This window comes from Camelus ferus, chromosome 18 (genome assembly GCF_009834535.1).
Source record: "Camelus ferus isolate YT-003-E chromosome 18, BCGSAC_Cfer_1.0, whole genome shotgun sequence".
Classification (NCBI taxonomy): domain Eukaryota; kingdom Metazoa; phylum Chordata; class Mammalia; order Artiodactyla; family Camelidae; genus Camelus; species Camelus ferus.
The window spans coordinates 13606975-13621233 of NC_045713.1; the positions used below are offsets into that span (position 1 = coordinate 13606975).

A 14259-nucleotide genomic window follows, 5' to 3' on the forward strand; every position below is an offset into this window, starting at 1 on the left:
TGAAGACCACTGACCAGGGCCCCAGTTCAGTTCCCAGATGCCATGTCTGCACCTGCTTGTCAGGGCAAGACTCAGCCAGGAGCCCCGTGGGCGGGGTGTTGGCGGGGTGTTGGCACAGCACTGTCTGGGGTGCATGCTGGCACATGCAGGGTCACAGGAAGTTCTTCTTCTGGTCTAGCTTAAAACAGGATTTGTTCCAGATAGGCTAGTTCTCCTTAGCACTCTCCCAGGTAGGATCCAACTCCACCTGCAGAACCTACCCACAGTCTTAGCAGCCACCACTCAGGGCTCCCAATTCTAGCGTTAAAACCTAGTCTTCCATCTCCTTGCACCACCACAGGCATAGCTGTTCCCACCTCCTAGTCTTTGCTCATGCTGTTCTCCCTGCTGGGAATGCCTTTTCCATACCCCCTCCCCCACACATAAACACACACTAGCTTGAGGACTTTCCAGGAAGAATTTAGCAAGAACAGCAGGACATCGACCATGCTGGGGGTGGGAGACTGAGGTCCAGGAACAAGAGTGTGCTTGAAGTGTCTGACAGCCAATCCCCTCGCTCCACACACCATCCGGCTCTCAGGTGAGGGGTGGGTGAAAATCTAGGGACATCCAGGATGGTAGTCTTGGGATGTCTGTTCATCAGCATATCCCCAGTTCCTCACAGAGCCTGGCACCTGCTAAGCACTCAATAAAGTCCAGCTGGTAGAAGGACGGGAGTAGAGAGAGAGGTTGACAAAGCCTTTCTAGAGGTGATGGTCAGGCAAGGAGCAGGTAAACAGCATCCCAGCCAGCTGGGGAAAGGCTCAGCAGCAGGGAGCAGAAGTGGGGTGCAGTGGGGGAAGCGGAGGAATTGGGTAGAGCCCGAGGTCCATTCCCAGGGAGCAGACCCTTAGAGTCTGGCCTGAGGCTGGTCCCAGTCTCAACTTCCTTTCAGCACATGGTCTCAGGCCCCTCCCACCCCAAGGCTCTGGTCCCTAAAATGGCAACCTCAGTCCTGACTCTGAAGAAACAGCTTCATCGAAGTGCAATTCCCCTACCATGCAATTCAACCATGTAGCATCTCAAATTCAGTGGTTTTCAGTATATTCACAATGTTGTCCAATCATCATAAATTGTAGAACATACTCATCACCCCAAAAAGAAATCCCGTACCTGTTAGCAGTCATTCCCCATTCTCCCCTCCCCAAGTCCCTGGCAACCACTAATCTACTTTCTGTCTCTATGAATTTGCCTCTTCTCCACATTTCGTGTAAGTGGAATCATACATCGTGTGGCCTTTTGCAACTGGCTTCTTTCATTCAGCGTAACATGTTCAAGGATCATTCATGATTTAGCATGAGGGTCAACTCTTTGTTCCTTTTTATGGCTGTATAATATTCTGCTGTGTGGATGGACCACATTCTGTTTATCCTTCCATCAGCTGATGAACACATAGGTTGTTTTGACATTTTGGTTCTTGAGAATCATGCTGCTGTGAACATTTATTTACAAGTTCTCATGTGGACATGTTTCATTTCTCTTGGGTGTATACCTAGCAGTAGAATTGCTGGGTCAGATGGTAACTCTACACTTAGCTCTTTATGAAGAGTCCTTTTGAAAGTTAAATTTGGGAATTTCAGAATCTGTCTCTCCACGTTCCTTCCCTCTTCCCCAGGATGCCTGAATTGCTCCTCCACTCTGCCTCCACCCTGCCTTGCTATCAGACACCAGCCCCAGCTACCCACTTGCTCCCTCCTTTGTGACCCAGGGATAGTGGGTTCCCCTCTCTGAGCCACATGGTGAAAAGTTTCTTTGGGGCCCTAAAAGAGACTGGCCATGGGGACACAGGGTGGGTGGCTTTCCTTGTGCCCTGAGAGGATGGTTCACCTCCTGCCTCATCTGGTCACACCTCCTCTGTCCAGAGGAAATAGGTGTGAGCAAGTCCCTTCTGCCCAGCCTGACCTCCCCGGGGGCCCCTTGGCTTTGAAGGCTTGGCATGGCCTAATTTCAGTTCCCCTTTCACCTCGTCCAGACCCCTCGCCCAGGCAGGATGGCCACACAGAGGTCCATCTGCTCAGCCTCCTTAGGACAGCCGTCAGATATGCAGACAAGTCAGGTCTGATGTGGTGGCTGGCCAGGAGGATGGAGAATTTGAAAAAGGAGGTGAGCTGAGCTGCTCAGGCTGCTGAACCAAGTAAATACTGTCCCTGGGGGAGACGACAAGGAGGGCCAGAGCAGAGGGGGACAGACAGGGCAAGTCTAGAGAAGGCATCTTAGGGAGCAAGGTAATGGTGGGAGGACACAGCCTGGCCTCACAAATCCATGACCCAGCTACCCAGCTATGTCTGTATCTCCTTCACAGACTGTAACGCTTTCTCTGTGGGTGATTCTGATCGCCATCTATCTCCTCCACCCACCCATGAGCTCTGCAAGGACAGGATGGGTCCATCTTGATCCCTTCTGTGGCTCTGTGCCTAACCACGCTGAGTGCTTATGAATGTCTGTTGAGTGACTGAGTGACCAATTCTGTGTGTGTGTCTGAGAGAGTCTAGGTGTGGAGCCCTCTCCCAAGGCCCCCTCCACCCTCTTTCCAGCCTAAGGTGAGCACCCACACACAGCCCAGGACCCCACAGGGAGCAGTGCAGGGTATACAAGCAGCTGCCCCACTCTAGAAAGTGATTAATAACACCGTGCAGTCCCACCCTCCGTGGGGGAGAGCTGGGGGAGATTTCACACATGCAGGGTTTCCAGAAACTTCCTCCTTTAGAACCACACCCTTACCCCCCCAGACCCACTCCCAGAGCCTGCTGGGATTCCTCAGAGGGGAGGGGGCCGCGGCAGAGAGTGGGGCCAGCTGTTTTTGATTTGTGTGGGGTTTTTCCACTTCAGATGCCAGATTTGCCTGAGCACATAGAGGATGCGGTTTTCTGCGGGGGAGGGGCGTCTAAGGGATGTCTACCCCCCACCCCACCCACCCACTCCTAGAGCCCAGTTCAGCCTGTAGGCAATGATGGGGTCAGGCAGCCATTACTAGGGGTGGGACACAGTACAAAGCTGACAAGCAGGAACTTTTCCGGCACTGGGAGCTGATTCAAGCTCAGCTCTACCCCTCCTAGCAGGTGACCCCGGCAGGTATCCAGCCCCAGGAAGACCCAGAACCCAGAGCCCCAGGCAGAGCATCATGGGACAAATGCCTTGAACTCTGCCCTGCTCCCTGCCAGACCCCTCCCTAAGCTGCAGGCTTCCTTCTCTGACCACAAGATCTTCAAAATTGACCCCCACCCCATCCTCGGAGAACATTCTTGTCCCCTACACTGGTCACTGCTGCCCTTCCTCTGATGCCAGCTGCCCTGTCCTCCCCCAGCCTCCAGACACACACCAGGGGCTCCGGTCTCAGAGATAGGGACCCAAGAAAAATCCACACTCCTGAGATTAAGGGAGCAAAAGTCCACTGCAGATGGAGGTGAAAGGGAGAGCCCAGGGCAACAGACAGACTGCATCTCAGGGAGCAGAGCCCACAGGGCCCTATCTCCTCTCTGCACCAGCCTCTAGCAGTGCGGGTGCCAAACCCTTTGAAGCCAAGAGTAGCTTGTAAATGTCCTGGTTGGAGATGAAACATGATAAGACATGAAGCCAGGGGCTGAACCATGGATAATCTCCAGGGTTTTACAAGGAAAAAATCATGCCTAGAGACAGGTGCTGGCAGGGTGGTGAGGGCTGGGGTGGATGGCGCTTATCTGCAGGTAACCCTCAGCACCGTCCCCAGCAGCCTCCCCTTCTGTCCGCTACCGGAGGCCCAGCAACTGTCCTCCCTGTGCTTCTTGCCCTTAAGCTCCTGAAGCAGAGCCCTAGTGCCCAGGATCAGAGTAGACTGGCAGGTGGTTCTGGGGTTCCTGCATCCCCCAGGCCACGGATACACTCATGTAGATGCGTGCTTCGCTCATCCTGAGACTGTACGACACCTACAGGGGGAGTGGGCAGAAGGCAGAACAATTGGATGCACATTCAGCTGATGCTACATGTGCAGCCCAGGAGACCCACAGTGCCTCCTGGGGAAGGAGAGAGCCACTGCGACAGAGCAACCAGGAAAGGCTTCTGGAAGGATTCCGGCAGGACATGTTGCGAGAGGATAAGGAAGAAGGAATAGCAAACTCTGGGAGCCAGGAACACAGGAGCATATTTCTAGAACGGAGTCTGGCTGGCCTAGAGTCCCAGGTGCAGGCGTTTGGGTGCAGCGGGTGTAGGTAATAAAAACAACAAAGTTGTTAAATAAATAACACAGCTAAAATTAACACAGATAAGTAAAACAGCTATTATTTGTGGAGTGGGAAATCAAGCTGGAGGGGGCATTCTCCTGAACCTTAGCAAGCAGAGCCTGTGGGAACCACTGAAGGAAGTGACCTTGGTCTGATTATTACTTTGCAAAGATCACCTTGGTTGGGACAGGTAGGAGCTGTCACTTGTCGGGGAGAGAAGTGGGCAAAGATGCGTAGGAGCTGGAACTTCAGGACTTGATGCCCCTGGAGTGGGCCAGGGTGGCAGCAAGTAAAACGTAGGCGTGAAAGGGCCACAGCGAGGGAAGGCCGGGGGCACCAGTAGGGTGGGTCCCATCCATCTGCCCTGAATAAGGGGCTTGGGCTTGGCTGGAGCTGGGAGGTTCCTGCCTCCCCCCCCAACCCAGCTCTGTCCTCCACCAGCTGACTGCTGACGCTGACGGCGGCGGCAGCGGCGGCAGAGGCACCTTGGGCCTCGACTGCTTTCCTTGCACAGGTCACTTTCTCGAAGCCCATCAAATGGGCCCCCACCACCAACACCACCACCAACGGCCCCCACATCCTCGGAAGCCAGGAGGCCTCAGCTTGTGTGCCGGCACTGGCATGTTGGGCGCCAGCGAACTAGGTAGGCAGGGGACGCCGGCTCTGACCACTGGATGCCCCGGGGAAGCCGGGCCGGGGCTCGGGGCGGTGCTAGGGCTGGCGGGGAGGAGGGGAGTGCGGGGGAGGGGCCAGTGGGTCGGGGTGGGGCTGGGGCGCGAGGGGCGTGAGGGCCGCGAGGGGGCTCCGAGTCCGGCTGGGATCCGGGCGCGGGTGGGGAAAGGAGTGGGGGAGGGGCGGGGCATGGGAGGCGTGGAGCTGCTGGAGCGCAGGGTGGGGCTGGGGTGCGAGAACCCGGCCCGGCAGCGGGGATCACGGGTGGTGCGGCGTGAGGCCCGAGCCGAAAGCAGGGAATCGCCCAGGCCATTGGAGCTGTAGCCACAGCGCCCCCGGCGGCGCCTCGGGGAACTGCAGCCCCGCTGGGACCCGCCCCAGCGCAGGACCCCATAGAGCAAGCGCGGCCCCTGCTGGTGGATCCTGCACTCCGTCCTTGCGCCCGGTCCCAAGGGCTGGGACCTTGAAGACCTGTGGACTCAGAAGGGGGGTCATCTTACGGGGTGGGGGCACAGTGTGCATATCTCTCTTACCAGGGCCTCGTATGGGGTGGGGGCATGGTGGCTGACTTGGCGGTGAACTTCGAGTCTGGGCGTCCCCTTCCACTTGCCAGCCCTGCCCACATGCATGCTGGGGGTCAGAGGGTCCTGGGACCTACCCACGGACCTGCCTCAGGCAGTACCCCCACCAGAATCATGGCTCTTCCTGGCACTTATCACTCAGAAGAAAGGAAAACCTTGAATGAACGAAAGTCCCAAGCGTTGTCAATTCACTCACTTGTTCTGCGTTTATCCAGCCCTCCTTTGAGCTGGCCCCTGCCTCCAGGCTGAAGATCAGCAGGGCCCCAGACAGATTCCTTCTTTCTCCCACCGGTCCCTGGCCCAGGGTGCCCTGTCCTGCCTGACTTGGTGTTAGCAGAGCACCAGGAGTTGTCTGCACCTGAATGCAACCCCTGGCTTGAAAGACTATCTTGGAGGCTCCACCTGTCAATGAAGGGGGCACTGGAGAGGGGCAGAGAGCCTTTTGTTTCTGAAGAAGGAAGTGGAGCTGCAGGCTAGAGGTTATGGTGTAACCCAGCAGCGGGGAAGGGGAGGTGACATTATTTCACCCTGCCCCTGGCAGAGACCCTGCCCATGGCCATCCATTTCCCGGCTCCCGATGTGAGAGGACCTTGGAGTCCTGGGGCTCACCCTGCTCACTGCACTCTCTCCAAGGACACTGACTGCCAGCTGCCACCCTCCAGTTAACCAGGATGTACAAATGACTGTGGGCCGCTGGGGTGCAGGCAGCCAGGCATTGCTCCTCACAGATCCCCTATCAGTCTGACCTTCCCCACACTGGCCCATCTGGGCACCCCACTACAGGTCTGAGCCCAGAGAGGCAGCCTAGGGGCACGGCCTGAACACAGTGGCTTAATTTGCAAGAGGAGGCTAGCCTGCTCTTGGGCCAAGTTCACTCTCAGGGACACTCTGGGCCAGGATGCAATGCTGGGAGAGGTGAGAAAAGTCCAAGGTCCATCCTGGCCCTAGGGCGCAGAGGTTCCTGCTCATCACTCAGCTGGCTCCCTCCCCACCCCTGGTCACCTTCAACATGCTTGCTGCCATCAGGCTAGACTGAAAAGTTGGCTGCCACCTTCACTGTTTCTCATTTGGGGTAAAGAAGAAAGGGAAGGTGTGGACAGAGAGGACCTAAGGCTAAATGGCCTCAGGCAAGTGCCTCCCCTCTGTAAGCCTCCTGTTACTCCCCTGCAGAATGAGCACCTGCCCCACTAGGGTTAGGTAGAGTGTCAGGGCAATGATGCCCATGAAGGCACACCAAGTGCTCAATCACCGCTCACCTATGGTGGGCTCGCCCTTAGTCAAAGCTGGCTGCTAGACACAGGCTGGCCTGGATCAGTGCCCCAGGGCCAGTGACAATCCTGAGTCCCAACTAGGCTCCACTTTAACTAGTGATCAGCTTGGGACACAGAGGGTAAGTTGGTACAAGCTGGAGTAATGGGGTGGGGAACCCATTCTCAGCAACCCCAGGGGATTTTCTAACAGCTGCAATCATTGCTGGCCCCCAGCAGGGCAGAGATGGAGATGTTTTCTAGACAAGGAGGCTGCCCCACTGTGGAGAGAGGGCAAGCAGCAGGAAGCCCCTCCTGAAAGGCGCTCCTCCACATCAGCCTACTTGGTGTTGTCAATGCTGACCATCCCCCAATCCCACTCACCACTTACCTTCCTCTGCTTGGTGTCAGGGATCTAATCCACAGAGCACCGTGCACTCCGAGCCCATGCATCTATGTCATCCTCCTGCCCCCTACCCCCCACCATGGCTTTCCTGTGCTCTCACACAACAAGGAGACAGACTGGGTTCCACAGACAGAGGAAGGTTCAGTGCTCTGCCCAATGTAACAAAGTGAGCCGGAGGCCCACCAAGGCCCAGCAAGTGAGCCAGCAGCCCCTGCACAGGCCAGTGACCTCACGGCAGCACAGAGACCTCTAGCCTTGGCAGGGGATCAGGGGAGGGGAAATGAGAAGGCTGAACAGGCCCACAGCACTAGCCTCTCCCTCCTCCCTCCCCAGCCACGCCAATCTCATCTGACCACCTTTGCCTTCACACCTGCAGGCTCCCCTCTACCCGATGTAGGGATGCTCCCAGTTGCTGAGTCTGTGTCTTCCAATAAGGCATTTGGAATTGAGAAAATAACCACGAGGTGGGGTTGGGGACTCACGAGACCCACTGTGAGACAGACCTGAGCTAAAAACTCCATTGACTACCAGACCTCCATAAGCCCCTAATCTGACACAGTTACATTTGTGTCTCCTCGAATTGGTATCAGTCCAGAGCCAGTGTCCAGTAGTCCCTGAAATGTCTGATTATTTCCTTTTCCCCAGTGTACACTCACCCTGGCATGGGTCACTCTGGGGAAGGCTAGGAGAAAGACAAACCATCTAAATGTTTGGAAGTAGAGCAGGGTCCTTCCTCAAGGGATCCCACCTCTGGTTCATTGAAGAGTTTCTGGACACGTAAACTGACTCAAGCCTGCAAATTGATTGAGGGGTCATGACTCTGTATTTATGAGTCAAGTTGGACTCATTCACTTGACCTAAAGCTCTTCTGCATATATAGATAGAGGGAATTCAGCAGGCTTCCAATCTATCTCACTTCTAGGAGCACCCTGTTCGACTGGCCAATGCTGGAATTCTCTTTGAGTAGGACTATTCTGATAGCTGTTTGGACCTTGCTGTCCATCACAGTGAGAACACCTCCTTGCCTTTGGTCCTTGAGAGCCACCACTTTGCCCAGCCAGCCTGGGATCCTATGACCCCCTATGCATTTCAGTCCCCAAGTCAGTATCAGCCAGTCTCACGTAATTTCCGGCTTACAGAGAACAGTGATCACAGAGCTCTTCTATGATGCCGCAAACTTATCCCTCTCAATCGTGGTGAAAGGTGTGCTCTCTGGATTCTCCCAGGTGGGTGAGTGGGTCCTAAGAGACAAATCCACACTAACATTCCCGTCTCCCTAAGCCTTTGAACCCCTCCCTCTATTAAACCAGGCAGGTCTGGCATTTCAACTCATTCAGTGTCGGCCAACCAACCAAACTTAGAGCCCTTCCTGATTCCCCAAGCTCTGTCATTAAATCTAGAATCTCTGCTAATGAGCCGCTGTCAATAAACTTGACCTGATCCAACGTTATGTTCCCTCCAACCTTATCCCACCCCTTATTATCCATACCAACACACGTTCCCTGGGTTTCAGTCAAAATTAATCGGGGAAATCGTGTAGCTCTTTTGGAGTATAGCACACCTCCTAGTGGGTCTCGCTCTGCACCTCCCCCTCCAGGGCCTGGAGCAAGCCAAGTCTGCCGCCTTCTCAGGGCCTCTGCACATACTGTGGGCAGCTCCTCTCCTTGCTTCTGTCACCAGTCACTGCTGAAGTGGCACGACCCCTCCTTGGTGTCCCCTTTCTGACCGCTGGGCCTAAAGCACCAGCCCCCTAGTCAGCCCCTCCACATAGATCTAACATCTCACTCTGCTACAATTACACACAGTCCTTATCTTCATCTGGCGTGAACTTACTGTCTCCTCAACTACACCTCAAGATCTTTAGGACAGGTCCCATCTGTCTTGTTCACGCGTGCATCCCCAGGGCTGTAGCCAGAACCTGACATTGAACAGAGGCATGCTCAATAAATATTTGTGGGAAAAGTGAAACAGCTGGGCAAAGGCTGACCCTTGGGTCCTGGCATCCCTGACAGCAAGCCTGTTAATAAAGACAGCAAGCCTGGGTTCCATTTGTTTATTGATCTCCTCCTGATGACCCTACAGAGGATTCAAGATAGGAGGGGGCTTTACCCACCCTCCCCAATGGCAGGAGCCTCAGAGCAGGTGCAGTAAGGCATGGGCACTGTATCCTGGGAAGGGGTGAACTGTAGTCTGTGAGCTCCAGGCTCCCCAGCCTTGCACAATCAAGGTAATGGAGCAACAACTGCTTTCCTAAGCCCAAGTGAGGCAAGCAGTTTTCACACAGATTGGGCAACAGGGTTCAGGATTTCATAACTGAGACACCAGGGATCTGTCCCCTCTGCCTGCTCCCCGAGCAGGTCACGATCATCACCACTCTGGCTGCCAGGAAGGGTTTCACCAGAGTGAATCATGGAGTGACAGTCTGGAGCAGCCAGCTGGGGCCGCCTCTGTTTGCATTCTGTCTCCCAACACAGCCTGGGGGAGGTGGGCCAGAGCCATTTCAGAACTGGGCCCCCCAGGGGTGAGTCCAGACAGGCAGGGAGGGGGCTGAGGAGGAGAGAAGGTTGGGGGTGCACCATCATTCAAAGATGAGCCGGGCCTAAAGCCCACTCCCTGAGACCCCTGTGTGAACAGGAGGCCAAGATGAGCTGACGGCGGGGCCCTCCAGGCCCATTCTGGCAGCCTTTTCCCAAGGAGAGCCTGTTCACAGCCAAGGCCTTGGGAGCCTTCCCGATGTTTCAGCTATCCACCCTCCCCCAAGCCTGAATGTCTGGGGTTCCACTTCCAAGGTGGGATGGCCAGAGTGTGGCCACGATGCGGTGTCCATCTAGGATGGATATGGGCTGCCCGCCTACTGTCCCTGGGAGGCAGAAGTTTCTTTGCCTGGGGAGAGAAAAACAAGTCACTGCCAACTTTTGTTTTAGACACCATGCCCAGGGCTAGCCCACCCTCACTCCAGCCTGCAGGCCAGGGAAGCGGGGAGGACCCAGACACCCAGCTTGGGGGAGTCTCTGTGCCTGTTTTGTTCCTTGAGATCTGCAGGAGAACACAGAGTCTCTTCTTTCTCCACAAGGACAGAGGAAAAATAGCTACAAAAGGACAGAAGTATTATCAAATCCTTATCATGCATCAGCCTTTACGGACACCCTCACTTAACCCCCACAGTGACGACAGCGAGCAGGTGCTGTTTGCAACCCCATTTGACAGAGAACAAAACTGAGACTAGGGACTGGCCACAGTCCTGCGGGCGGCAAATGAGGAGAGGGATTTGAGCTACAAAGAGTGGGAAGAATTAAAAAACTAAAAATAGAGTTACCATATGATCCAGCAATCCCACTCCTAGGCATATACTCGGAGAAAACTATAATTCAAAAGATACACACACCCCAATGTTCACAGCATCACTATTTACAATAGCCAAGATATAGAAGCAATCTAAATGTCCATCAACAGATGACTGGATAAAGAAGTTATGCTATATGTATACAATAGAATACTACTCAACCATAAAAAAGAATGAAATAATGCCATTTGCAGCAATATGGAAGGACCTAGAGATTGTCATATTAAGTGAAGTCAGTCAGACAGACAAAGACAAATACCATATGATATTACGTAATGTGAAATCTAAAAAAATGACATAGATGAACTTATTTACAAAACAGAAACAGAATCACAGGCATAGAAAACAAAGGTGGGGGAGGGATAAATTAGGAGTTTGGGATTAGCAGATACAAACTACTGTATATAAAATAGATAAACAACAAGGACCTAATGTATAGCACAGGGAACCATACTAAATAGCTTGTAATAACCTGTAATAAAAAAGAATATACATATGTATAAGTGAATCACTATGCTGTCCACCAAAAACTAACACAACATTGTAAATCAACTATACCTCAGTTTAAAAAAGAAAAGAAAAAAAGAGTGGGAAAAGTCCAGAGGGTGGCTGGTGTACAGACAGTCGTGCAGTGAGTGTTTGTATGAGCAGGAGAGCCAAGGGCTGGAGAGGAGGCTGAGCTCAGATAAAATGCACACAAATGAAGAACAGCTCCCAAAACAAACACTGCCAACAGAAGCACATATTTATTGAGCTCCTGCTGCGTGCCAGACCCCAGCGCACATTAATGCAGCTGACCTCAATGGGCCTGTGAAGGAGGCTCTGCCATCATGCCCTCCACTCAAAGGAGGAACCACACAGCCCCTGGTCCTCAGCCTCTGTGCCGCCCTGCCTCCCACTCCTCAGGGGGAAGGGCTAGGCCTCCAGAGAAAACCCTTCGCCACATCCACTCTCAGATGGCTCTTTTGGGCACACGTGATTGACAAGGCACAGGAGGCAAGACATCAACCCCTTATCCCTGCCCCACGGTCACCATTCAGTGGCCCTGGGCAGGACAGAGGCAGCATGCTTCGGTGCCCCCATGCTTTGTCACTGTAAGTAGACAAGACCAGCATGCCCCCGCCCCTGGGCCTCTCAGATGTACGACAGGCCTTTGCCCAGCTGCCGGAAGGCAAGCTCACCTTTAGGGATGAACTTCAGCGAGCTGCTGAATATTCAGAAGCGGGACTGTCCCCGCTTGGGGCCATCATTCAGGAACTCATGGCCCAGCCCGTTGCCACACCTGCCACAGGACACCTGGGAAGACCACAAAACAGCCATGCAAACTTCTGGCCATGAAACAGCTGCAGCGGTAGTTCCCACTGCCACCAGCATGTGGTGTCCTCCCCACACCCATGTCCCAAGGTAACTGCAGGCATGAGAGGTGGAAGCCTTCCTGTTTCTCTGTTCTCCCCAGGACCCCAGGCTCTCCCAAAAGCCTGGAGTGGCAGCTCCCCTGGTTGAGGGCAGAGCCTGGAAAAGACAGACTCTAGGCCGAGAGAGCTGTTGGGAAAGCAGCAGGAAGGGGTGGCTAGCTCTTGGGCCCTCTCTGGCCAACACCCCATCAATGCATCCCTGCTGCTACCACCCACCTTTATGGCTCCAGGCCGATTATGCTCTGGACGCTTGGCCACACTGTCAGCATGGATGGTCTCGGTGAAGGCCGGCCATGGGGATGAGTGCGCATACTTGGAGCGGCTGGAGAAGAGCTCATAGCCACACTTGACACACACGTAGACACCTGGAAGGGAAGGAGAGGCAAAAGCAGAGATGCTCATGCTGGCCTCTCTGGGGCCAGCTCCCAAATCCTTAAACCCAGGAGACAGTGCCACCCCGATTGCCAGGTGGGCTGCACACCCTCCCCACGCACTCACCCACCCAGCACGCATAGGCCTGAGTATTGGCTCTGTGGGGAACACACACCACAGAGCTCACATGTAGTGTCCTTAGCATGTGCCAGAGACCAGGAAAGCCACTTTTCACACTTATCTCATGGACTCTTCTTAGCAGCCCTGTGGCACAGATGTGTTTCCCTTTTACAGATGAGGAGGCTGAGGCTCAGTGATACAAAATGCTCACCTACAGGGTGTACAGCCGGGAAGGAGCCTGGGCAGTCTGATGACGACACAGCACTGCCCCCCGCCCACAAACAGGCCCCATATGGTGGGGGCTCTGACATGGCCAGCACCACCACTAGCCCCTCTCCATTCCCATGAGGCTATCCCTGCTACTTGAAGAAGTCTTGAGTTGGACGCCCAGCCACGTGGCCTGCTCTCCAGGAGAAGAAGAATGATCCCAGCAAAAAGAGCTCCAGTACAGATGGAGGTGTCCAAGAAGACAGAGGGCCATGGAGAACAGGGTTTAACCTATCCCTAAAAGATCACTTTGAGGAGAAAAAAAAAGTTGCAAAACTGACTTGCAGAACAGGAAACTGCCAGGGGTCCTGAGTCACTCTTCTCTTCCCTTCTTGCCCAACTTGGAAACAGCCCCCCGCCCCGAGTCTGTCACCTACTCAGCCTTTACCAGTAACTGGAGGGAGAAAAGAGGAACCAGGAGCTGCTGTGGGAGTGGAGTTTCCAGCTGGGCAGAGTAGCCTGAGGACAACCTGGAGTTCCACAACCAGAGGGTCTGAAGGGAGGACTTTGCCCAGAGGGTCCTATGTCACAGCTGGTAATCTTAGACGCCAGATGTCATAGCTTGGCCCTCTAGAGGGCCGACAGGGAACAAATCCTGCCCCAGGTACATCACTGCCCTAGAATTCCCTGTGGGCGTGTTTTTACCAAATTAGTCCATTACCAGGCAGCACAGCCCGGAAGAGGATTCATCTGGGCCTCTTGAAGCCTGAGGTCAGAGCTGAGGGCTGGCCCTGCCCCAAGCCAACCACTCACCCCCACCTCCCGCCCCTCCTACCTAGCCCAGGCAGTCCAAACTTCACCGGCCATTGGCAGCCTGGCAGCATTCCTGGTTACCCAACCCCAAGGGCCCTGGGCAGGTGAGGAAGGCACCCAGGTAATCACATTTGGATCCCAACAAGAGGATCTGTGCTTTCCAGCTTACCCCGCAGGTCTGGGGAAGTGGGGAGGAGAAAGGGCTTGGGGTAACATCAGGGGGATGCCCCAAAGAGGGGCATCCCAGTCACAGGAACTACCTCTGGACGGGACTTCCCACGGCATCCTTCTGAAGTCCAGATCCTGACCCATATATCTTCAACAGTGTCACCACCTCCATATACCCTGACCCCACAGATTTCTCTTGAAACGGCCACGCTCACACTCAAAAGTCTGTCCTCCTCGAGGACAGCGACCCTTTAGACTCTCTAATGTCCCCATCCCCTACTCCTACTCCTACTCTCCGGGCTCCCCAGGCTTCTTCCTCCTCCGATTCCCCTTACCGACATGCGCTATCATACTTGCTCCCCATTCCGGGGGCTCCCAGGTTCCATCAGCACCTGGAGGGCGTCCCCGCCCCACTGTCGCCCCAGGAGATAGCAGGTTGTACCCGGCTCAAAGTGGTTCTGGAAAACCTCGCCCCCGAAGAAGCTGCAGAACGACATGGCGCCGACGGGACCGCTGCGCGCTCGCCGCCTCAGACAGATGTGAAGCCGCCGACCCACAACCGGGGGCCTATACCCTCCTCGCCCCGCCTCCCGAATACCAATCGCTCCAGGATCAGGGACGGGCCCCAGCGCCCTGAGGCCCCACCCCCTCAGGGGACCAATCACGTCCAGAGGCGCTAG

At 54.8% G+C, this 14259-nt stretch overlaps 1 protein-coding gene across 6 annotated transcripts; it reads right to left on the reverse strand.

Annotated features, from left to right (window-relative positions):
• Window positions 1-9179: 9179 nt before the first annotated feature.
• On the reverse strand, window positions 9180-14190 carry MSRB1 (methionine sulfoxide reductase B1). 6 transcript variants are annotated; one of them, XM_032460155.1, is made up of 5 exons: window positions 12603-13908; window positions 12116-12264; window positions 11666-11780; window positions 10159-10230; window positions 9180-10024 (listed from the first exon to the last, which is right to left on the reverse strand). In XM_032460155.1, the coding sequence occupies exons 1-5, from the start codon at window positions 12700-12702 to the stop codon at window positions 9993-9995; spliced, it is 468 nt and encodes a 155-aa protein (XP_032316046.1). In that variant the 5' UTR covers window positions 12703-13908; the 3' UTR covers window positions 9180-9992. The 6 variants fall into 6 exon arrangements, with proteins under 6 accessions (XP_032316046.1, XP_032316043.1, XP_006174082.2 ...); XM_032460152.1 differs by lacking the exon at window positions 12603-13908 and adding an exon at window positions 14022-14190 and having other exon boundaries at window positions 9180-10230; XM_006174020.3 differs by lacking the exons at window positions 10159-10230; window positions 12603-13908 and adding an exon at window positions 14022-14183.
• Between the last annotated feature and the right edge of the window lie 69 nt (window positions 14191-14259).